We start from the raw sequence: 24,784 nt of genomic DNA on the forward strand, positions 1-24,784 counted from the left end.
GATTGAAATTATTGTGTTTCAGATTAATATTTAAAGGAGAGCTATTTATGGCAAAATAATATATATTTGTTTATTTCTTTATATCTATGTAAGGCTAACAAAAACCTAACTTTAAGCTAGCCATGGAAATTTTATAGGATTTAGCTTAATATATACTTAAGAAATTTATAATGATTAAAATATTAGTAATATTTTTCAACTATATTGGTAATATAAAATAATCATAGCATAAAATGTATGGATCGTTTTAGTTCTTTTAGGATCACTGAATTGTATCAATAATTTATTTTCAGTGTTTATATAAGTATTCTTTATTTATAAAGTTTTAACTTTTAAACCTTATTATGGCTTTCATTATATCACTTATTTCTCAGTCTCACTTAAATATCAGTTTGTAACAGATGTTTGGCATCGCCATTTTGTCCGCCATTTGCAATGATCTTCCCGCCATTAGAAATTACTTCACCATTTATGGCGTCACTATTCTCTGTTGGAACAGCTGTTTCCTCAACGACGGTCTCAATGATCTTGTTGTCAGCTGATTTTTGCTCATTGTTGATATTTTCAGCTTGTTCTTCTTGTTTCTTGGCCTCAGCATCTATGTCCTCTGTTGATTTATTACGAATTGAAACCAGTTTAGTGTTTGGTAAAGAATTATAATTTAAATCTATATAGTACATAAAATAAAATTTTTTTATCATAATATTTTACAAAAAATTTTCGTACATTGTACCTTCCTTTAAGATTCCTATACGATCGGATCACGTTTATGCCAAGACACTATTGTACGGAAGTGTCGTTTTAGTAGAGTCCCCAAATGATATTAGGTAATAATTGCATTCTATAAATGTTCTCCTTTTTAGACTTAACCCTCATAAAAAAATAGTTCAAATGATTTAAGAGAAAAAAAATGACTTCATGTTATTTAGTATTATTTGACCTGATTTCTTTTAACAACTATTAATCTATTATATAAATTTTATTTAATCATAACCTTTCTATTTGTATCTTTTTATTGGAATAAGTTGAAATAAAATATTGTAGTTCAATATTTTAATTTGTTGAGTTATACAATATACATAATTTAAAAGTTTTGCTCAAATTTTCTAATGTATTGAATTGAAAAATGAGAACATTTTAGATTTATATCAAAAAGAGGTAAAATGTTTGTCGGTTTCAATAGTTTATTGTCTTGACCTATTGATAGACTTTTCAGAGAAGCTTTTCATTAATCCTATATTTATTTTTAGGTGGTTTGGTATATCATTCCATAAACCTATATACTATATAGTATACAAATTATTAAGTGCTATTTAAGCCATAAGAGCAAATACAGCTGCATCATTTAAAGAACTAAAATTTAAAAACCCCTTAGTGTTATTATTCTAGATGATATCTTTTGTGATAAGTTTAGTTTCGTAATTTTCCTAATGTTTCATATTCTAATATTTCAGAGATAGATCTCACTGGGATTTTAACAGGGCCTCGTCTGAAAAAAAATATTTATATATATATTTATTTTAAATATATATGGCTTCGAAACCGATAAATATCCGATAATCATGCATTGAATTTTATTAAAGATAATTTTCAACGAACGTTGAGATAAAAATCATAAAATGAATACAAGTTTTGTTAGCTCTTGCCTCGGGCCTAACAAAACTGGTTTTAATCTTATAATTTTTCATTTTAATATCCACTTATCCGCGGAAAGCTGTCTATAATACGATGCGAAAAATAACTTTTAAAGACTCTAAAAATGGCGAAATCACGAAATCTTTAAAAAATAAGTATCTTTGTCTTTAGAGGCGTGGCTGACTGACAGACCAAGTAAATAAAAAATTTAGACGTTTATCTTTAATCGCAGTCGAGAAAATCACATTTTCCACTGCGTTACAGACAAACGGACGGAAAGATAAAGTTTATTATAGAGTAGCTTCGCTACTAGAAACTAATGACCCTACCTTGGTGTTGAGTCGTTAGTATAATGATTTCCGTTCATAAGTGGGGCATCTTCCTCTTTAGTCTCCTTCCCCTCGGGAGAATTAATGCTACGCTGCTTTGCAAAGATCTTGTTATTGTGAATTTCCTAAAATTATAATAAAATGCTGTAAGAAAGAATTGTCTGATATTTATCACAATTAATGTTGCAGAGCTACTATTTAGATAGAGTTATTCTCAACTGCAACAGTTTGTAGGTTTATTGGTAATTTCATATTTAATATTATTATTAGCTATATTTTAAATATTGGCCAACAATTGCATCTAAGAAGAACTTTTTGGCGGTACCGAATTTAAAATAAAATAGAAAACTTATTATGAATTATTAGATTGTTAAGATTATTTCTTTTTGTCCTATTAGGATATATATTTAACCTGCCTACCCCTCTACCACTAAAATATTGAAAACTTTGTACTTTACCTGGATCCAGACAGGGGAGGCAAACTTGTTTCTGGGAGAGGGAATCGGAGACACCTCCTCAGAATCAGATCTAAATTTCATAACATTTTTAGTATTGTAGCTACTCTGTAATCAGCGAATGTACATACAATTTCGTGAAAGACAAATATATCAAAAGATCATAACAAACCTGTTTATTGATAGATTTTAAAAGCTTAAGAATATATACTGCTGATGAACGAACCCAGTAAAAGTGTCGGACTGATTATGACGTAAAAAAATAATTAGCCAATGAGAGGCTACTATAAATTTTACCATTGGTCAATAATGGCCTCTCATTGGCTAATACGTCATAATCAGTCCGACACTATTACTGGGTTCCTGATAAACCAATAAAATTTTCCTGTTTAGTAGTTTATTAAAAACTGGTAGTTGCGCCTCTAGCATCTAGAGGCTTCATACTCAAAATAGAAGGGTTTGGTAGAAAAATAGTTGAAAACTATCCCATAACATCTATCTAAAGAAGAAAATAGCCTAAAACCACCCAGGGACCTATATGAAGAATTCCAAAAAGAAGACCTCAGTAAGTTCACTACTTATTGAAGGCTTAACCTTCAGAAAAAAAACTCCTACTTTACTATGTAGTAAGATAACTATCAAAATTGAAAATAGTAAAAATAGTAATTGAATATTGTTACCTAATATCGGAGTCCTGTTGATTATTGAGCAGTTTATCCAGCTCCGCCGTGCTTTCTCCGCGTCCATGGTTGTTCAAGTTCTCGTTGGTATCAGTGCTGGCCTTGTCAATGGGAGATTCACAGCAAGAGGACTCGTTCGATTTGGCCTTCCTGAAATTCATATTTATTAACTAATTTAAATACACCGCTGTTTTATAATATGAATAACAATTAAACGAACAAAGATAAATATTATACAATGACAGATCTTTCATTAATATACAGAAACAAAACTTCAATGTTCTTCTGTTATACTTTGCTTAGAATATCCTTACGTCGCTATACTAGAGGGGCTATGTTTACAAAATTATGCCCTACCGATTTGTATATAAAAAAAAGTAAAAAGAATTATTTTGTTTAAAAATTGGACGTTCTATTGCTTTTAAAATTGATTCAAACTTGCCATATTTATGAAAAAAATATTCGTTTCGGACTTAATTAAGGAAAAGCTTCGATTTTAAAACTCATTAATTTAAAAATTAAAAATTTAAAGTGACTTAACCTTGTTCTACAGCAGAGCCATACAACTAGAGCCAATAGGATCAGAAAAATCAGGCAAACTCCGGCTGCTATACCTATAATATGATACACAAATAAGTTAGATTGATAGACGGATGGAAAGATAGATACCTATTAATCTATAATCGATGTCTGTCTGTCCGTCTGTCTGTCCGTCTGAAGCTTAAGATCTCAGTATGTCTCAACCATGACACTTTGGTTGAGCTTGACTTCCGAATTAGCGGGAAGTTCACGAGATCAGTTGGCGAACATACAAACCCCCAATACCAGGAACCATCAAGTTTCAACAGCAGGTTTGAATATAGATTTATTGATGAAATTATTTCAAAGACCTGAAGTTCCTATGGTTTCAAATCCCTGGTATACTAGGGTCGTTCACACACTATGAGACCAATGATAGGCCCAATTTTGTTCTCCGAAATCTTCACACACTCATGTCTCATTCAAAAGTCAAAAACGTGGGCGCATATAAACATTCCATGCCGCGTCTATTACTGAAGGAAAGTCAAAAAAGACGACATTTGCGCTTAGTTTTAGGACAATGATAAGGAATTTAATTTCGAACTTGATAAACACAAAGCTTCCTCGAAAAGAGGTTAAGACACACCCCCCGTTTGAAAGTCAAATTAACTTCCTTAACGAGATTCAAGGTTTTTTTTTTTGCGCTGAGCACTAGCAACATTTCTCACTAAACTCAACCCACCATAATCACATGAGAATGGCCACATCCCGAAAACGTGACAATTTTGCTCCTAACTAAATGAAACCCCGTGAAATGCATACACAATATTATACTCCTCACTAGGACTCATAATACCTCACATTTTAGGATAGAAGGATGGGGATTGGTTTGTACCATACAACATTCCATGCACATGACATTCACAAGATCACATACACAAATCCTAAAATAGATAATCCTATTAATCATGATGTTGTAAATATAACAACTATACTAAATAATAATCATTTCATAATCAATAGGTAATAAATCATTATTAATAAATCAATAAGTACCTACGAAATCAGGTTGAAATGTAAATGTAAACAAATAATGGTAAAATAAAACGAAATAAATCTTAGACAAGAAAATTAAGATTTATAGGTACTTAAAACTAAATTTGTTAAGCATCAAAAAGAGTAGTAAGAAAAATTTTTTCAAAATCCTTGGGCAGAAAGTTTTTCAAACCTAATGAATAAGAACTGTAATATCTTAATCAACAATAAAACTTTTTAATACTTAAGAATAGCAAAATAATAATATCTTCGTTAGAATTTTCATGGAAATTATAAAAAAAATACCAATTTTTCTTTGTGAAAAATTATGGGACTTTAAATATGAATTTTCAATCATTCCTTGATCTAAATAAAAAATGTTTTACTTGATTGAAATTCATATATAATTTTAAAAAATCTGCTAAAAAATACTTGATTTTTTTTTTTTCTTAGAATAAATATCGAATCACGCAACCTCGACACATTTATTCCTTTTTGTTAAACTTTTCAGGTAAGTTTTATAACGAATTGTACTTTTGAAAAGAAATTAAACTCAATAAAATTAATTTGAGCATATGAAATAGAATAAAATTTTATCGCATTTCATTTGATTCTTATTTTAGGCATAAAAATAGGCATATGAAAATGTAGCTTTTTACTAAAAAAAATGTTCTTAGTTTTCATAAAATAAGAATCAATTATTAATCATAATTTTTAATAACCGCTTTTATTTTAATATCTGCGATAAAAATGAAGGAAAGGTTAATTTAAAATATGCATAGTTTATCTTAAATTAATTCTGCGATATTCATATAAATAATAATCAATAATTTAATAATATCATACATCGTGCTCATTATTATAAATGCTTATCTCATAGAAAATAGAGTTTATATTTAAACATGAACGAAAATATATGTACCTAGGAAAATAATTGCTATAAATACTTCTCAAGGTTTAAAATTGTCCGAAGTCGCTAGGTACATATCTACTACGAATCTCTGCTCTCGGAATGAAGAAAAAATCTTTACGCGTGGATTATTAGGAATCCTTGCCTCCGGAGTGAAAGAAAAAACTTTATTTGCTTACAATTTAAAACAATATCTTGATTTTTTGCGATAATCTTTTTAAAATAATAATAAGAAATATTTTAAACATTATCATAATAATTTTACATGTTGTGTTCTTTACTTTAATGCATTATCTCATACGAAAATCTGAGAAATAACATTTTTTAAGCAAACGTGAACCATGAAAAAAAATACCTCGAAAAATAATTCTTAAAAAATCTATTTTTCTCAATCTAAAAAAAATCTGCAAAAATCACTTTGTAGTTAATACACACAGACTTTTGCTTTTCAAAATCATACTTAAAGAAACAAAATCTTTTTAAAATCTGCTTTAAAAGTCTAAACAATTTTGTAGAATTTTTTTGCTTAATATGAACAATAAAATTAGATGAATAATGAATACTTATTCTTTGCAGAACCTTTTTAGGTTCCCTTCACAAGCTTAATATATAACTTGTAATATTTTTTCTTTAAAGATCATTTTCACATAAATAGTTTATGTTGTAGATTAGATATGTGTGGTTTGAAATTTTTCAATGACTCTCTGGCGGCAACACCCGCCATATTTCCACCCGCTATTTGCAGGCCTCTTACCCTGTGTCGGGCGGCAAGGTTGGCAGCAGCCAAGTCGATTCTTGATTCATGACAGCACCAGGGCAAGTAATAAAAGTGTGACTGTCATAAAATTTAGAATCATCTACCGGCTTTTGTCCGGCCGGAACCGAAACTCCCGTCGGCTCTTGTCCGGCCAGAACCGAATTTCTTATTGGCTCTTGCCCAGCTGGAACCGAAACTCCCGTCGGCTCTTGTCCAGCTGGAACCAAAACTCTGATCGGCTCTTGTCCAGCCGGAACCGAATCATTCAGCGGCTCAATACCCGCCGTAACAATATTCTCAACGGCTACAGTATCGTTACCAATATCATCAGGAATTACTGCAGCACAACTAACATCATTATCAATATTAGCCACGGCAACACCCACCGTAGCCATGCTGTCAACGGCTGCGGCACTAGCAGAACCAAAAGGTTCATCAGCAGCGTTACAAGCAGAACCAACAGGTTCAATAATAGCAGCTACGGCAGACCCAACCGGCTCATTATCAACAGCTACGGCAGAACCAACCGGCCACGCACTCTTATCAACAGCTACGGCAGCTTTATATGCAGATTTCTGCTGACCAGCTCCATAGTCAGCACTTGTACAGATAAAACCACTACCAAAAATGGTTCGCCACAACATAGACTGGCCCACTTTCTGGTAGGTTGATGGAAACAAGTCAGGATGTGTATTTCCAATGATGATATCTAAGCCTCCACTAATATATGTAAACCTTTCTGGCGGCATTTTAAATATCTCGGCGGCAGTTTCGGGGTGGACCGAGCGCATCTCGTTGGCACCTCCGAGGTTAGGCATAACAGCTGCCTCAAATTCTCTCAAGTTACCATCCCTGTCCTTTAGATAGAACACCACATTGCGGCAGGATGATTCACTACCGTCAGCAACAGAAATGTTTGTATATCTGCCGGTAGATTTCAGCTTCAACTTGTGGGACATCTTCTCAGATATAAGTGGTAGACTCGCACCAGTATCAAACATGACGGCGGCATGGCAGGCGCCGCCGCCAGGTGCTACAACTGGAACTATTTGCAGCAGGAAGGTACATGTGCTAGGCGCAGAACTTGATTTGTAGACTGTATTCACACTAGCACTAGCCTCATGCAACATACGACTATGATAACCGTCGCAATTATTGGTGCCACAGACACCAAGCTTATCCGATTTATTACAATTGTCAGCAGCATGACCCTCACACAGGCAGAGTTCACACAATTTATTCTGCTGGACAACTTTTTTTCGGTCAACAACATCCATCTTCTTAAATGTGGGACAACGGAAAATAGGATGTTTATCCTCGCAACTTTTAATAGGACAAGCACTATTCCACTTGGAAGTTTTGTCCTTTCCAGCCCATCCATTCTCATTGTCACTGCGGCCAGACACTTGCGCGGCGGCAGCTCTGTCACGATTTCTCTTGCCGGCGCTAGTGTCATAGGACATATCACCGGCCAACATGGCACCCCTGGTCCTCTCCAGCAGTTCTACAATCTTCTGGATGTTTGGTTGGTTCATGCTACCTAGCTCCATCATAATTTTGTCTCTCAAATTTTCAGGGCACTTGTCTTTAAAAATATGAATAAGAGTTAGGTGATTGTAATCCTTAGCTGCAGAACCTACGATGGTTTCTACCTCCTGCATCATGCTCTTGAAGGTAGCAATTGCGCTAACCACGTCCACAGGTTTATCCACAGGTTTCATCTTGTTCAGCTTAGTTAAAATCCTCATGAACCGGCGAGTGTTTGATAAAAACATCTGATCAAGAAACGCCCATTGTTCATTATGATCTCTAATCGCTGACACTTGCTTGCGTAGTTCCGGGTTGGTTATCACCTTCTCCATACACAACATCAGACTTAACCTCTGGTCAGCAAATCCATAACCAGAGCATAGATCCTTAAAGACCTGTTTAAAGTTTGGGTAATCCGTGTCAGTACCGTCGAACGACGGCAACAAACTGTTGTCCCAGCGCCCATACTGTGGGTTGGAACTCCGAATATCCACGGCAGACATACTTCTGGAGAGAATGGCAGGTGTCCCACTCTCATCCAAATTAGATGAACGACGTTCCATCTCTCTAAGCCTTCGGTACATATCACGTACTTCTTGGCGCAACTCCATGGAAATTTTAAGCACTCCCATGTCCATCTTCACCTTCTCAATGACGTCGAGGTTCCTGGCGACAGTGCTTGACCTCGCGTCGTCTGAATCATTGTCAAGCCAGTACAGAATTTTTGTACACTGCTCCAACGACGCATAAACTTTATCTGCAACAGTTTTCTGCTCACTAGCTTCATCCAAATCACGCTTGAACTCGCGCAGCTCACTAGTATCCACGGCAGGTTTTAGACTTTTTATTAGGTCAGATTGGTCCTTGACCTCACTAAAAATGTCACGAATTGATTTTAAATTCACATTTTCACATGAACTAAAACTTTGGCAGGCCTTTAGATTTTCATAAAACACTTTTATCTGTTCGTCAAACACCTCTAGCCTTTCATTGCCAATAGCGATAGCTCGCTCAATTTTCTGCTTTTTAGTGAGCACCATATTGATTCACTAGGTAATTATTTCACAGAAAAATTGTCAATGTTTTTTGTGCATCAATACACTATATGCTATTGATTTATTGAAGAATGCTAACGCCTATTCTTCAGATTCTTTGAAGAATGCTAATGCCTATTCTTCAGAACCATTTGAAATTGCTTGTGCAGCGCCTTCAACCATCAGGTTATTTGAAATTCGCTTGTGCAGCTCCTTCAAACTCCATTCATTTGAAATTGCTTGTGCAGCTCTTTCTTTTTTGCATCAATAATCTAGATGCTATTGATCTCTTGATGAATGCTAACGCCTATTCATCAGATACTTTGAAATTGTCTCAACCATGACACTTTGGTTGAGCTTGACTTCCGAATTAGCGGGAAGTTCACGAGATCAGTTGGCGAACATACAAACCCCCAATACCAGGAACCATCAAGTTTCAACAGCAGGTTTGAATATAGATTTATTGATGAAATTATTTCAAAGACCTGAAGTTCCTATGGTTTCAAATCCCTGGTATACTAGGGTCGTTCACACACTATGAGACCAATGATAGGCCCAATTTTGTTCTCCGAAATCTTCACACACTCATGTCTCATTCAAAAGTCAAAAACGTGGGCGCATATAAACATTCCATGCCGCGTCTATTACTGAAGGAAAGTCAAAAAAGACGACATTTGCGCTTAGTTTTAGGACAATGATAAGGAATTTAATTTCGAACTTGATAAACACAAAGCTTCCTCGAAAAGAGGTTAAGACACAGTAACCACTGAACCGATTGGGCTCTACTCTTCAGGGAATATACCTACTGGTCCTGTGATGGTTTTAAGCTATTTTCTTAGGGGGTGGGACACCCCCAACCCCCCCAAAAAATGAAAAATACCCCCCCCAAAAAAAAAATTTTTTTTTTTACTTTTTCTTTTAAAATCTAAGATACGAAAAATTAGGTTGATCAAACCTCTTGGGGCAAAGCCCCTAGAGGCTAGGGGCGAAGCCGCTAGTATTTAATAAGAAAGGATTACAGCCAGGTTAAGATCAGTTGGTGTTGGGTTTATGGATAGATAGATTGATAGACAGATAGATAAAAAAAGTAGATACATTGATACCTATTAATATTACAAAAGAAAGTCAGACATTCATGATATACATGTAAGATGCTAACCCTTAATAATATATTCAGACATTACAACTTTTTTCGAGCATGTTTGCTCTCTTAAGATTTCATTGTAAAACTAAATTTAAAGGATTTTTACAAATATTTTAGAATATTTTTTTTGTATATACTTAATATCTTTCAAAAATATAGATACCTATTAATATTTCATAAGAGAGTCCGACATCCATGATAAGATCAGCTGGTAGTAAACTAGTAGTTGATTCTTGAGTGGTGCTGCTAGGTGTCAACTCTGTAGTATTGCCAGCTGTTGTTGTAGGTATGCTGCAAATAAAAAAAAAGATAACAAATATTATTACAGTTTACCTAGCATGACTATATTACAAATTTGTTAAGTTAAGCTTAATCATCAAGGAAACCGCTGATTAATAAATTAAAAATATTGGCCCGCAGGGTTATTACCAGTGGCGTGCACAGCGATTCACCAGATGGGTGTGATACCATTAGGGGGAGAAAATTTTAGTTTCCCCTTTTTTAACCTAAAGAGTTAGCTTTGCTGAGTTAATGCCACACAGGTAAAAAGCATTTTTTTAGGGTAACATACCTAACCCTAATAACTAAACTTTTTATCATAAAGAGTCTTAAATGTTGGTTATTTTAGGTAATTAAACAAATATCTAAAGCAAATAGTAACACTCTTTCTTAATGCAATGGGAACGGTGAATATTGGTGAGATATCTTAATCAATGTATGACAGACAATAACATACATCAAATTAGTTTTATAAAAGGTTTTAAAGGAAAGGTTTGCAAGGTTCAAATAAAATGATCAAAAAAACTCGTAGATTTTTTTTCACCATAAATACACTTACAAATGTTAAATGTTATGTAAAAATAATATAAAAATTAGGAGGGAAATAGGTCGAAAATGGATCTTTCTTGCACCACTGATGAATATCTGTCATTTATGCGCCGAACAAAGCATATTATAAGATCATTTCATTAACAAGGAAAAAACTGTACTAATAACTGTAGGGTCTTAAAAATCATACATTAATCAATTATACAATAATTAAAAGCTAATGGGGGAATCTAAGTTTCATAGAACACATTTTGAATGTGGAAAAAGAAGTACTCTGTTAAAAACAACCATAACATACATACAATATCATCAAAGAAAAGCCCCGTTTAACTTTGTGGAAAAGTGAAAAATGAAAATTCAGATTAGCCTGGTTTTTGCAAAGATTAAGTCTTTACAAAAAAAAATGCATTTTTTTAGAGAATCCGCTCTAGAATATGTCAGAGTATCTACATAGCTTTTAATTCATTGAAATTGTTCTTGTCCATTTTGTACTCCAAAAAGACAGATTAAAAAGCCAAATAATCTTATTTGTTGTTGTAAGTCTTTTAAACTTCCTTTGAAAATCTTTTGATTACAATCTTCCTTGATTATTCTACTCTGTCTTACATAAATATATAGAGGAAGAGATCTATCATAGAAAAATTTAATTTATACCTAATACCGATCTATAACTAAAAAATTGTTCTTCTGCTACTATGTAAGGTGCCCGACATTAATAGTTGGAGTAGTGGAAATTACTTGTCCCAAAACAGGTGCAACTCATTAACATGCACAGTTAGGACTTCTCAGACAAAGGTCGTACAATGAAAGAGTTGGTTGTCTGATGGGTGTTACTTAACCTAATTCCCCGGGTGTTTGGATAGAAAAGGAGACATTTGGCTCCCCTTGGCTATTCTGGGTTGTTGGACCATGGCGTTTGAGTGTTATGGACTGCGTCTACGCCCATTTGAGGTTATTAATGAGGTAATCTATCTATCTAACATAATATATATTTATGTATACCTTGAAGAATAGTAGATGCTATGATATGAAGAAACAGGAGTTGTGGTATCGGGCTTGATTATACACTCAGGGCTTATGGGCTCACCTAAATGAAAAAAAAATGTAGCACAGAGTTTAAAATTGATATAATATGTATTAATTAATTTTTTTCAAGGTTTGCTTATATAAGCATTATAAGATTATAGCTTTTAATCAGTAAGGAGACAAACTTTACAAACAAAAAGTGTCCAAACTTTTTCACCAATAATATTAATTCATCATTTATTGCCCCATTGATTATATCGCATAAAAAAAGTAGATATAACTTTATAACTTCATTTGCTAAATCTATCTGACATGTTATGTAACATTCTTTAAAGTCGGGCAGACTAAGCAATTGTGAAAATTCAGCTATTAATTTAAATAACATAGGAATATTCACGTAAATTATAAAAAAAAAGTTATTCCTATCTTAGATTAAATAAATAGATATGTTGATTTCCTACCTTTAGAATAGTTCTTTGTAGGTATAATAACAAGTTTGATCTATAATATATCTTATCTTTTTAAATAATACTAGCGGCTACGCCACTCGAGGCTTCTAGGGGTCCTTGAGGATGGGGAGGTAGACCATACAACTTTTAATTGTAGTTTTATATAAAAAAGTTTTAAATTTTTGTTTGGGGGAGGGGTATTTTTTTCTAGTGGCGATATCTCTAGAGAAAGTTGTAGTAACCTCTCTTAAAAAATGTTTAAACAATCCAAGGAACTAATTACCCTATAAAGGAGAACCATATCGGGCTTCTAGGGGTCCTTGAGGATGGGGAGGTCGACCATACAACTTCAATTGTAGTTTTAAATAAAAAAAAGTTTCAAATTTTTGTTTGGGGGGAGGGGGGTATTTTTTTCTAGTGGCGATATCTCTTGGGAGGGTTGTAGTAACCTCTCCTAAAAAATTATAAACAATCCAAGGAACTAAGCAACCCTATAAAGGAGAACCATATCGGTTCATCGGTTAGCAAGATCCTTTGGTACACACAGACAGACAGACACATAGAAATCCTTTTACTTTATTATAAGGATGTGCTTGTCTTTATTTTGTATGTGTGTGTGTGTGTGAATATGACCCAAATTTGATATGTCTGGGGTGAAAATATAAAACACAAAGGATTAACCCGAAATAGGAGTGTGTAACCATCCCCAATCTATATGATAATTTTAGAGGTAATGGGAGTATGTATGATTACAAGGCTATCTTAATATAAATAGGCAAGATTTAAGTATCTCTTCGTGTACAAAAAAATCTTGTTTACAATATATTGTCCTTTTCTTTTTAGAAATTGTTTATTTAGATTCTTGACTCTCTCAGATTTATTTTTGGGAAGGAGAGATACAAAATTTTCTGTTTATCTATTAACTAAAATTAATGATTCGAATTTTTAAAAAATATTTCTAGAAATACATATTATCATACATTATAACTTTTTTATTCGGGGCTTTTTAGACCGTCATCTAAACTTGGCTGGCCTTTCAACAATGTGAAAATATGATTATTCAAAAAAGTTTGTGTGAGCCTGAATTTGGTGTTTTTCCGGTGAAGCTAAATTATTTTTCTGGATATTTAGCACAATTTGTAGAAGCACACTTATTTATATGTATTTATGGGGAAATTGACTAAATATGTATGTCTTATTTTAGAGTTCGACTATCTTATGACAATAAGGTACAAAACTTGGAAGAGGGTATTTCACCCCCTAGAATGAAGAGTTCGACTATCTTATGACAATAAGGTACAAAACTTGAAAAACGTAATATAATTGGTGCAGCAGTTAGTGAACTAAAGTTTGATATTAGCATAAAATTATTTAAATAGTTTTGTCTTTAATAATATACCTTTCACAATATCTAATGTTCATCGAATTAAGATTATTAATTAGCTAAATAGGATCAATGAAATGTTTAATGAGCTTTAAGTACAAGCCAACCCTTTAAAAAAAAGTCTGAAGCATCTTAGTTAAATACAAAAAAAAAACTTCCCAAACAGCATAAATTGTTTATTACAGCCGTTACCAATATCAATATGGGCGGACATCTTACTGTTTATATTCTGTATTTTTGATTGAACATACATTACTAGTATACTATACTATGCAGAAAATATTTTACAAAGGTGACTAGCTATACTTTCCTTACATATGTATTGTATTTTTCTATGCTGTATGGTTGAACTTAACTCTAGCCTAAAAAAGCCTAAAACCTGCATTGGAACATTCACTGGATAGACAATATAAATGTACATATCATTAAATCTACTCTGAGTCAATCTTGGAGTGTTTGATTAGTTTGTAAACTTTTTTTTAGTACGTTGGCCTAGCAAATTCACCAGCTTTTAGGATTTAATAATTAAAAACAAAAAGGACAAATTGTCCCAAGAACAGCGCATCAATTTCAAGCTATTAATATTTTTTGAAAAGTACATTAAACTGTAAATCATTAAAAATAAAGATAATATAATTATATATTCGATAAATGTGATGTTAAATGAAAGCTTTATTTTATTTTAAAGTTTATAAGATTATTTCTGCTGCAGGCAGTCGTGTAGTTGTGTTCTAATAACGGTTAAGTAAAAGTTAATCCATCGGACGGAAATACGGACAGGCTAAAGTCATATAATAGCTACGGTATCAAAAAGGGAAAAAAAATAGTAACATAGTGAACCCAATCCGTCAGTCTAATATCAGACAATAATATTACCTAAGGGGAAGGCTAATATACTTATGAATCTCGATCGGATGGAGCAATTTTTGGTGTTATTGTTTTGGGGTGGAGGCATTCTTAAATAAGTTAATGTGGTATAGGTAGATAAAGCTTTACAGTATAGGTTAAACAGATTTACTCTCTTAAACTCATATTTTCAAACATAAAAAATTTATTAAGATATGGGATGAAGGGACAACTATTATAAAAAATAGCTAAAGATTCAACCATAAAATAAGCGAACAAATTCAGAAATAGTTTGAGGTTTAAATTCAATGATATCTTTATACTGTTTCAGGGTAGGTTTTAGGCTATCTTGTGAAAAACCAAAGATGCTCTCTCGCTCTAAATACTACTATAAAAAGTAGCAGGGTTTTGTCTGTGTCTAATAAGATCTACCTATCGTGGGTACAATTTTCAAGGAGGATTATTATTAGTACTGTGTAGACTTCAGGTAAAATATATAACCCTTAAAAATTATTCCCCTCCCCCCTTAAAAAAGAGGCTGGTCCCAAGCAAAAGGCTAGGGTAAAGACCCATTTACGATCCAAATTATACAAACTATTCTACTATTTAATCCTCAAAATATTAGATCCTTTTACAATCCATTTCGGTAGAATATAAAAATATTATCAATAATAAATGATTCTCAATTTATTGTATTTACTTTAGAGAGGAAATATATTAAAGTATCTGCAATATAAGTATTAATATTTTAAAATTTACAACCAAAATCAATTTGTTCCCTTTTTCCTTTATTTTAAGGCTTAATGATTTTTGTTGTGGACTGACTTTTAAAGAATTTTAAAAGATTTTCAAAAAAACGTTCCATTTATTAAAAGCTCTGAGTCTGAATGACTTAATCATTTAATCAAGATCTTAAAATTGTTATATGATAAAAAACACATTCTTCACAAAGCTTCGCTGCTTATGAACATAAAAGTTCTTGTTCATCTGAAAAGTTTTGGTGTAGGAGTAACGTAGGAGTGTATTTTCAAAACAATTTTCACTTATGGCGATATATTAGGTAATTTATACAAAATATTGGGGTATAGTCCTTTCCATGACATCGCTCCATATGGGGCGATGATTTTCTATAGCTCCTTCAAGGAGCTATAGCATAGCCTCTTATCATATGGAGCGATGTGATAGCCCCTTTTAAGGAGCGTTCATATCGCCTCTTATGATAAGAGGCTATGCTATAGCTCCTTCATGGCCTCTTAATAGCTCCTTTGAAGGGGCGTTAATATCGCCTCTTATGATAAGAGGCTATACTATAGCCCCATGATGGCTCCTTCATAGCCTCTCCATCGCCCCTCCATAGTCCTTTACCTCCAGTGCCCCTTCATCGCTCCTTCATCGCCCCTACATCGCTCCTTCATCTCTCCTTCTTGAAATTTATATTAAATTGTACTTTGATGGCCCCTACATCGCCCCTACATCGCCCCTACATCGCTCCTTCATCTCTAATTCTTGAATTTTATATTACATTGTACTTTGATGGCCCCTACATCGCTCCTCCATCGCCCCTACATCGCTCATACATCGCCCCTACATCGCTCCTTCATCTCTCCTTCTTGAAATTTATATTACATTGTACTTTGATGGCCCCTACATCGCTCCTCCATCGCCCCTTCATCGCTCCTCCATCGCCCCTACATCGCTCCTTCATCTCTCCTTCTTGAAATTTATATTACATTGTACTTTGATGGCCCCTACATCGCTCCTCCATGGCCCCTTCATCGCTCCTACATCGCCCCTACATCGCTCCTTCATCTCTCCTTCTTGAAATTTATATTACATTGTACTTTGATGGCCCCTACATCGCTCCTCCATCGCCCCTTCATCGCTCCTACATCGCCCCTACATCGCTCCTTCATCTCTCCTTCTTGAAATTTATATTAAATTGTACTTTGATGGCCCCTACATCGCTCCTACATCGCTCCTTCATCGCTCCTACATCGCCCCTTCATCGCTCCTTCTCCAAATTTATATTACATTGTACTTTGATGGCCCCTACATCGCCCCTCCATCGCTCCTCCATCGCTCCTCCATCGCTCCTCCATCGCTCCTACATCGCCCCTTCATCGCTCCTTCCACAAATTTATATTACATTGTACTTTGATGGCCCCTACATCTCTCCTCCATCGCTCCTCCATCGCCCCATCGCCCCTTAATAGCCCCTTACCTTAATTTATATAAAAAAAGCCCCTACATAGCCTCTCCATCGCCCCTTAATAGCTCCTTACCTTAATTTTTATAACATAGCCCCTACATAGCCTCTCCATCGCCCCTTAATAGCCCCTTATCTTAATTTATATAACAAAGCCCCTACATAGCCTCTCCATCGCCCCTAATAGCCCCTTACCTTTATTTATATAACAAAGCTCCTACATAGCCTCTCCATTGCCCCTTAATAGTCCCTTACCTTAATTTATATAACATAGCTCCTACATAGCCTCTCCATCGCCCCTTAAAAGCCCATTACCTTAATTTATATAACATAGCCCCTACATAGCCTCTCCATCGCCCCTTACCTTAATTTATATAACATAGCCCCTACATAGCCTCTCCATCGCCCCTTAATAGCTCCTTACCTTAATTTATATAACATAGCCCCTACATAGCCTCTCCATCGCCCCTTAATAGCCCCTTACCTTAATTTATATAACATAGCCTCTACATAGCCTCTCCATCGCCCCTTAATAGCCCCTTACCTTAATTTATATAACATAGCCCTACATAGCCTCTCCATCGCCCCTTAATAGCCCCTTACCTTAATTTATATAGCATAGCCCCTACATAGCCTCTCCATCGCCCCTTAATAGCCTCTTACCTTAATTTATATAATCCTTACCTTAATATATATAACATAGCCCCTACATAGCCTCTCCATCGCCCCTAAATAGCCCCTTACCCTAATTTATATAACATAGCCCCTACATAGCCTCTCCATCGCCCCTTAATAGCTCCTTACCTTAATTTATATAACATAGCCCCTACATAGCCTCTCCATCGCCCCTTAATAGCCCCTTACCTTAATTTATATAACATAGCCCTACATAGCCTCTCCATCGCCCCTTAATAGCCCCTTACCTTAATTTATATAGCATAGCCCCTACATAGCCTCTCCATCGCCCCTTAATAGCCTCTTACCTTAATTTATATAATCCTTACCTTAATATATATAACATAGCCCCTACATAGCCTCTCCATCGCCCCTAAATAGCCCCTTACCCTAATTTATATAACATAGCCCCTACATAGCCTCTCCATCGCCCCTTAATAGCCCCTTGCCTTAATTTATATAACATAGCCTCTACATAGCCTCTCCATCGCCCCTTAATAGCCCCTTACCTTAATTTATATAACATAGCCCTACATAGCCTCTCCATCGCCCCTTAATAGCCCCTTACCTTAATTTATATAGCATAGCCCCTACATAGCCTCTCCATCGCCCCTTAATAGCCTCTTACCTTAATTTATATAATCCTTACCTTAATATATATAACATAGCCCCTACATAGCCTCTCCATCGCCCCTAAATAGCCCCTTACCCTAATTTATATAACATAGCCCCTACATAGCCTCTCCATCGCCCCTTAATAGCTCCTTACCTTAATTTATATAACATAGCCCCTACATAGCCTCTCCATCGCCCCTTAATAGCCCCTTACCTTAATTTATATAACATAGCCCTACATAGCCTCTCCATCGCCCCTTAATAGCCCCTTACCTTAATTTATATAGCATAGCCCCTACATAGCCTCTCCATCGCCCCTTAATAGCCTCTTACCTTAATTTATATAATCCTTACCTTAATATATATAACATAGCCCCTACATAGCCTCTCCATCGCCCCTAAATAGCCCCTTACCCTAATTTATATAACATAGCCCCTACATAGCCTCTCCATCGCCCCTTAATAGCCCCTTACCTTAATTTATATAACATAGCCTCTACATAGCCTCTCCATCGCCCCTTAATAGCCCCTTACCTTAATTTATATAACATAGCCCTACATAGCCTCTCCATCGCCCCTTAATAGCCCCTTACCTTAATTTATATAGCATAGCCCCTACATAGCCTCTCCATCGCCCCTTAATAGCCTCTTACCTTAATTTATATAATCCTTACCTTAATATATATAACATAGCCCCTACATAGCCTCTCCATCGCCCCTAAATAGCCCCTTACCCTAATTTATATAACATAGCCCCTACATAGCCTCTCCATCGCCCCTTAATAGCCCCTTACCTTAATTTATATAACATAGCCCTACATAGCCTCTCCATCGCCCCTTAATAGCCCCTTACCTTAATTTATATAGCATAGCCCCTACATAGCCTCTCCATCGCCCCTTAATAGCCTCTTACCTTAATTTATATAATCCTTACCTTAATATATATAACATAGCCCCTACATAGCCTCTCCATCGCCCCTAAATAGCCCCTTACCCTAATTTATATAACATAGCCCCTACATAGCCTCTCCATCGCCCCTTAATAGCCCCTTACCTTAATTTATATAACATAGCCTCTACATAGCCTCTCCATCGCCCCTTAATAGCCCCTTACCTTAATTTATATAACATAGCCCTACATAGCCTCTCCATCGCCCCTTAATAGCCCCTTACCTTAATTTATATAGCATAGCCCCTACATAGCCTCTCCATCGCCCCTTAATAGCCTCTTACCTTAATTTATATAATCCTTACCTTAATATATATAACATAGCCCCTACATAGCCTCTCCATCGCCCCTAAATAGCCCCTTACCCTAATTTATATAACATAGCCCCTACATAGCCTCTCCATCGCCCCTTAATAGCCCCTTACCTTAATTATGTAACATAGCCCCTACATAGCCTCTCAATCGCCCCTTAATAGCCTCTTACCTTAATTTATATAACATAGCCCCTATATAGCCTCTCCATCGCCCCTTAATAGCCCCTTACCCTAATCTATATAACATAGCCCCTACAAAGCCTCTCCATCGCCCCTTAATAGCCCCTTACCTTAATCTATATAACAAAGCTCCTACATAGCCTCTCCATCGCCCCATAATAGCCTCTTACCTTAATTATGTAACATAGCCCCTACATAGCCTCTCCATCGCCCCTTAATATCCCCTTACCTTAATTATATAACATAGCTCCTACATAGCCTCCCCATCGCCCCTTAATAGCCCCTTACCCGATTTTATATAACATAGCCCCTAAATAGCCTCTCCATCGCCCCTTAATAGCCCCTTACCTTAATTTATATAACATAGCCCCTACATAGCCTCTCCATCGCCCCTTAATAGTCCTTTACCTTAATTTATATAAATAGCCCCTATATAGCCTCTCCATCGCCCCTTAATAGCCAATTTATATAACATAGCCGCTACATAGCCTCTCCATCGCCCCTTAATAGCTCCTTACCTTAATTTATATAACATAGCCTCTCCATCGCCCCTTAATAGCCCTCCATCGCCACTTAAAAGCCCCTTACCTTAATTTATATAACATAGCCTCTACATAGCCTCTCCATCGCCCCTTAATAGCCCCTTATATCCTCCTTCAAAACAGTTATACACCTTTTCAGGATCTATTGGAAGCTACCCTATAAAGGAGAACCATATTGGTTCTGCAGTTAGCGATCTTCTTTGATACATACAGACAATGATCCTGTTACTTTTTATAAGGATTAAAAATAAAATGGCCTAAAGCCATCTCATTACCCATAGGAAGCTTCACTGTAAAGGGGAACCATGTCGGTTTAGTGGTTAGCAAGGTACAGACAGACATACATACAGACAAAGATCCTGTTACTTTATTATAAGGATTAAAATAAAATAGTTATTAACCTCCCCAGGACCTATGAGAAGCTACCCTATTAAGGAGAACGATCTCAGGACCTATAGGAATCTTCACTGTAAAGGAGAACCATATTGGTTCAGCGGTTAGCAAGATCCTTCGGTACAGACAGACATTCATACATACAGACAAAGATTCTGTTAATTTATTTTAAGAAATACAGATAAAATTGTTATAAACCTTTCCAGGCCTAAAACCATCTCAGGACCTAATTTCTGCCGTTGACAACTCGAGTTAAGTTACTATATTATTTTTACAATGTTTAACTTATCTGTTATTATTGGCTGACGAAAAGTTTGGGCAAAAAAAAAATTTATTCTTCAATGAAATATCTCTCCAGTATAATTTTGCCAAGTGCTAATTTATTAAGAATAAAGTTTGCCACAAATTTACCAAAAAATCTCATTGTCATTTCGCCAGGGAGGATTAGGATAGTTCCCAAAGTGTTATAAGTTGGCTTATCCAAGAGTGCTGTCTAGTCTCCAAAGTTTTATAATACCGTTTTCTTATTCGTTAGATTAACAACCTTGGGGACTTTTTATTGTTTTGTGATTGTTTAGTTCATTAAGTTGAGTGTCTAAATGTTTCAACCACTAATTCTAAACTAAAGAAGGGGTAATTTTGTGAATCATCAATGGGAATAATTAATATATAAACATACATATATATACAGTGTTTTTTTTTATGAGAGCATTTTTGAAAGCAATTTTACCCTACTTATAGTTATCAGAATTTAATGATTAATGGCTTATTCTCTTCGTTTTTTATAACCATTAACAGAAAAGCAAAAAAATATTTCAGTTTTTATTTAAAAAGTACAGTAAATTCAAAATTTCAAAACATGGGTGTCAACATCTAAAATAGTTATTTCTCGCATCGTATTATAAACGGCTTTCCGCGGATATAGAAAGTACAATTATGAGATTAAAACTAGTTTTTTTAGCCCCGAGGTGCAGAAGGCACCGGCTAAAAAAACTGGGTTTAATCTTATGATTGTACATATCTATATTCGTAGAAAGCTGGATATAATACGATGCTAGACATAGTTTTTTCGTATGGATGAGAACCGGTTCCTATCCACCGGATTCAAATGAATACGAGAAATGGTTTTAGCGCATTTTTCTTATGCTCAAATCTTCTACCCTTTCCAAGAATGGAGGGAGTACATTGGGGGGCCAGTATTCCCTCCCTGGTTGAGATATGGCCTTCAAATTTCAAAATGTTCTAGTACATGTCACAAGTAGTATCTATATAAATTTTTAGCTCAATATCTCAACTTTGAAGCGTTTTGCAGCCATTCTTGCAAAGGTAGATTATAAGAAAAATGCACTAAAACCATTTTTAGATGTTGACACCTAAGTTTTAAATTTTTTAATTTACTGTACTTTTTGAATAAAAACTGAAATATTTTTTGCTTTTCTATTAAAGGTTATAAAAAAGAAGAGAATAAGCCATTAATCATTAAATTCTAATAACTATAAGTAAGGTAAAATTGCTTTCAAAAAAGTTCTCATAAAAAAACACACTGTATATATGTATATATATCATTTTATCGACAATCGTCTTATCCCTGTAGATCTCTGATTATCAGAGCATTTTTGAAATATTTGCTGCTTATTTTTTGGCTGCCTTTGGCAAAATAATTTTTTTTCATAAAAAATGTATACAAAATTATCGTATTAATTTGGTAAATATATCATTGCACTTGAATTATTTTTAAGTCACTAACGGCTAATCCCATAGATGACCCTAGGAGTACTTTAATGAATAGATGTGGTGGAGAGGGGGGGGAGGGGGAAGGTTAAGAATTTAAGGGAAGTGATACCTTCCGGGGGCTGAAAGTGTTAGTCCCCTCCCCAAAATGAAAACTTTTCCTGCGAGTAAAATAAGCTTCAATGTAAAGGAGAAGCATATCGGTTCAGTTGATACTGATAAACATCCTGTTACTTTAAAGTAAATATTAGTTTAAGGATAGTCTGTATAATCTCAGGGATAAAGGAAACATTAGGCAATTTTTACAATAGTCTCCAAAGTTTTATAATGAAGTTTTCTTATTCGTTGGCTCAAAACTTTGGGGACTTTTGTCATATTTTGGTTGTAGTGTTGCAATTTTGTGTATCGTTATTAGGGATGGATAAAAATTTATCGGCCATTGTCTTATTCCTTTAGATCCTTGGTATAATCAACTGAATAACAGTTCCAACAACAAAAATTAAGATATTGCTTCGCTTTTTATGGACAAATATCCTGTTATTTTATTATAAGGAAAAAAAATAAACTATCTTAAAATCATCTCAGTACTCAGCGGTTAGCAAGATCCTACGGTATAGACAGACAGACATACATCATATCGGTTTAGCAGCAAACGAGATCCTTTGCTACAGACAAAAAAAAACTTTGTATATCGACTAGCGGCTACGCCCCCAGCATCTATTGGCTCTGTATTCAAAGGGGAATGAATAAAAGCCTAAAGCCTTCCCAGGACTTAAAATAGAATAGCCTAAAACCATCCCTCGACTTAAAATAAAATAGCCTAAAGCCATTACAAGACAAATATTAAGCTTACCTGAAATAGAAAGCCCAATCTGTTTAGTAGTTATTGAGATCTTAAGTTTCAGAACAGAAAGCCTTACTAACGTGGACAAACACAGGATATTTCGGACAAATGTCGGAGTGGACATTATATAAGTAAAACGCAGAAGTGTCTATAATATCTTAAAAATTAGGTTTCAACAACATTTGTTTAGTTATTTCTACACAGGTTAGGTTAGGTTAAGATATAAATATACAAATAAGCCCCCTGCAGGGGTTAGGCATATAAAAAAACCTATTTGACAGTTGTAAACAATGTGAGAAAAAAATATGTTTTAGTTTAATGAAATGTTCTATCTGTTTCAAACCTTTGCCTTTCGATAGAACTTACCTACTTTGGAAAACTGTTAGACTGATTTTAAAATTTCAGTCTGTGAGAAAAGATATTCAAGATTTTTTTTTGTTTTGAAAGATTTTTATCTTATAAATAAAATAAAAGACACTCCTGCGTTTTACATAAGCAATGTCCACTCCGACGATTGTCCCATTCCTAGGTTTGTCCACTCCAACGTTTGTTTATGTTTTACTACTTTATATAATAGGATAATATGTATTCTTCTTTTATATTTCTCTTTTCTTATTCACTTGCAGCTGCGCTCTTTTTAATGTAAGGAGGCAGAAAAATAGCCTAAACCAATTAGGGGCTTAAATCTGAAAATGAAAAAGCAAAAAACCATCCCATGACCTATGTGAAGCTTCCCTTAAATGGAGAATTTAGTCAGTTTATGAAATTTTTAAGCTTCAGACCAAAAAAAATACTTTTTTTGTTAAAAGAGAGACTTTTCTACAATTAGGGCTAGTCCTTTCGTCATTGCTCTTCTCATTAAGTTAAGCATGTGGTTTTCTCTGCTATTGTTAAAGATAGACTGTTGAGATTTTTAGTGAATATTCCCATGACATATGTATATCCAGTCTATAAATTATTTTGTCTGTCTCTCAATTATGCTTCAAAATACTTAGGTTTCGTGATAATCTTTGAGTAATAGCATATTCTCTTAAAGTCTGCTCTATAACTTACTTTGTCTGTTTGTCCATTATATGATCCTTATTCAATATTCTATTTAACTAAAAAATTTCATTCTCTTAGTTTATTTTTTTTCTTTATTTCATTATGTTATTATATTATTTATATTTATTTTATTAATTCATTATATTTTCATTATAATTTTCCTTTTTAAATGCGAAACTTTTCTATAGTAAGGATTGGTTTGTCCGTACGTCCAAACGGTTAGACGACATTTTCTTTAATTTAGACATGTTATAAATATCCTATCGATTTCAAACTTTGCAGAATGATTTCTATAACAGTTGGGTACAATACTATATTCATTACTAGAAAGTATGTACGTCCATTTTTTTGTATAATATCATTGTCCCATTCATCTGGGTTTTGGAGTAATGTTTCTTAGGACAACAAGGTTTAGTATTATAATCAAATACTAAAAATAAAATTATGCCCTTTTACTATATTCTATACTAGCAGATTCGCCCCTAGCCTCAGGGGCTTTGCCCCAAGAGGTGATAAAATTTTTTTTTGGCGAAATTCGTAATAGGACCAAGAAAATCTTCAGCAAAAAAAAAAATGGGGGGGGATTTTTTTGTTTTTGGGGGGGTTGGGGGTATCCCACCCCCCAAGAAAATAGCCTAAAACCACCACAGGACCAGTAGGTATATTCCCTGAATAGTAGAATATAATCGGTCCAGTGGTTACCGAGATCTTAAGGGACTGACAGACGGAC

At 34.7% G+C, this 24,784-nt stretch overlaps 1 protein-coding gene across 1 annotated transcript in view; it reads right to left on the reverse strand.

Moving 5' to 3' along the window:
* Positions 1–72: 72 nt before the first annotated feature.
* Positions 73–24,784, reverse strand: part of LOC145329543 (uncharacterized) — a 271,980-nt gene continuing 247,268 nt past the window's right edge. The window contains exons 10-17 of the mRNA XM_080173816.1: positions 11,859–11,943; positions 10,192–10,319; positions 3,641–3,713; positions 3,100–3,249; positions 2,423–2,492; positions 1,965–2,089; positions 1,428–1,489; positions 73–607 (exon numbers count right to left, since the gene is read on the reverse strand). Of these exons, the coding sequence (XP_080029942.1) occupies positions 381–607; positions 1,428–1,489; positions 1,965–2,089; positions 2,423–2,492; positions 3,100–3,249; positions 3,641–3,713; positions 10,192–10,319; positions 11,859–11,943 (920 nt within the window). The 3' untranslated portion in view covers positions 73–380. The remainder of the gene's footprint in view (positions 608–1,427; positions 1,490–1,964; positions 2,090–2,422; positions 2,493–3,099; positions 3,250–3,640; positions 3,714–10,191; positions 10,320–11,858; positions 11,944–24,784) is intronic.

Source organism: Acartia tonsa, chromosome 10, assembly GCF_053477335.1.
Source record: "Acartia tonsa isolate MP-2025a chromosome 10, ASM5347733v1, whole genome shotgun sequence".
Classification (NCBI taxonomy): domain Eukaryota; kingdom Metazoa; phylum Arthropoda; class Copepoda; order Calanoida; family Acartiidae; genus Acartia; species Acartia tonsa.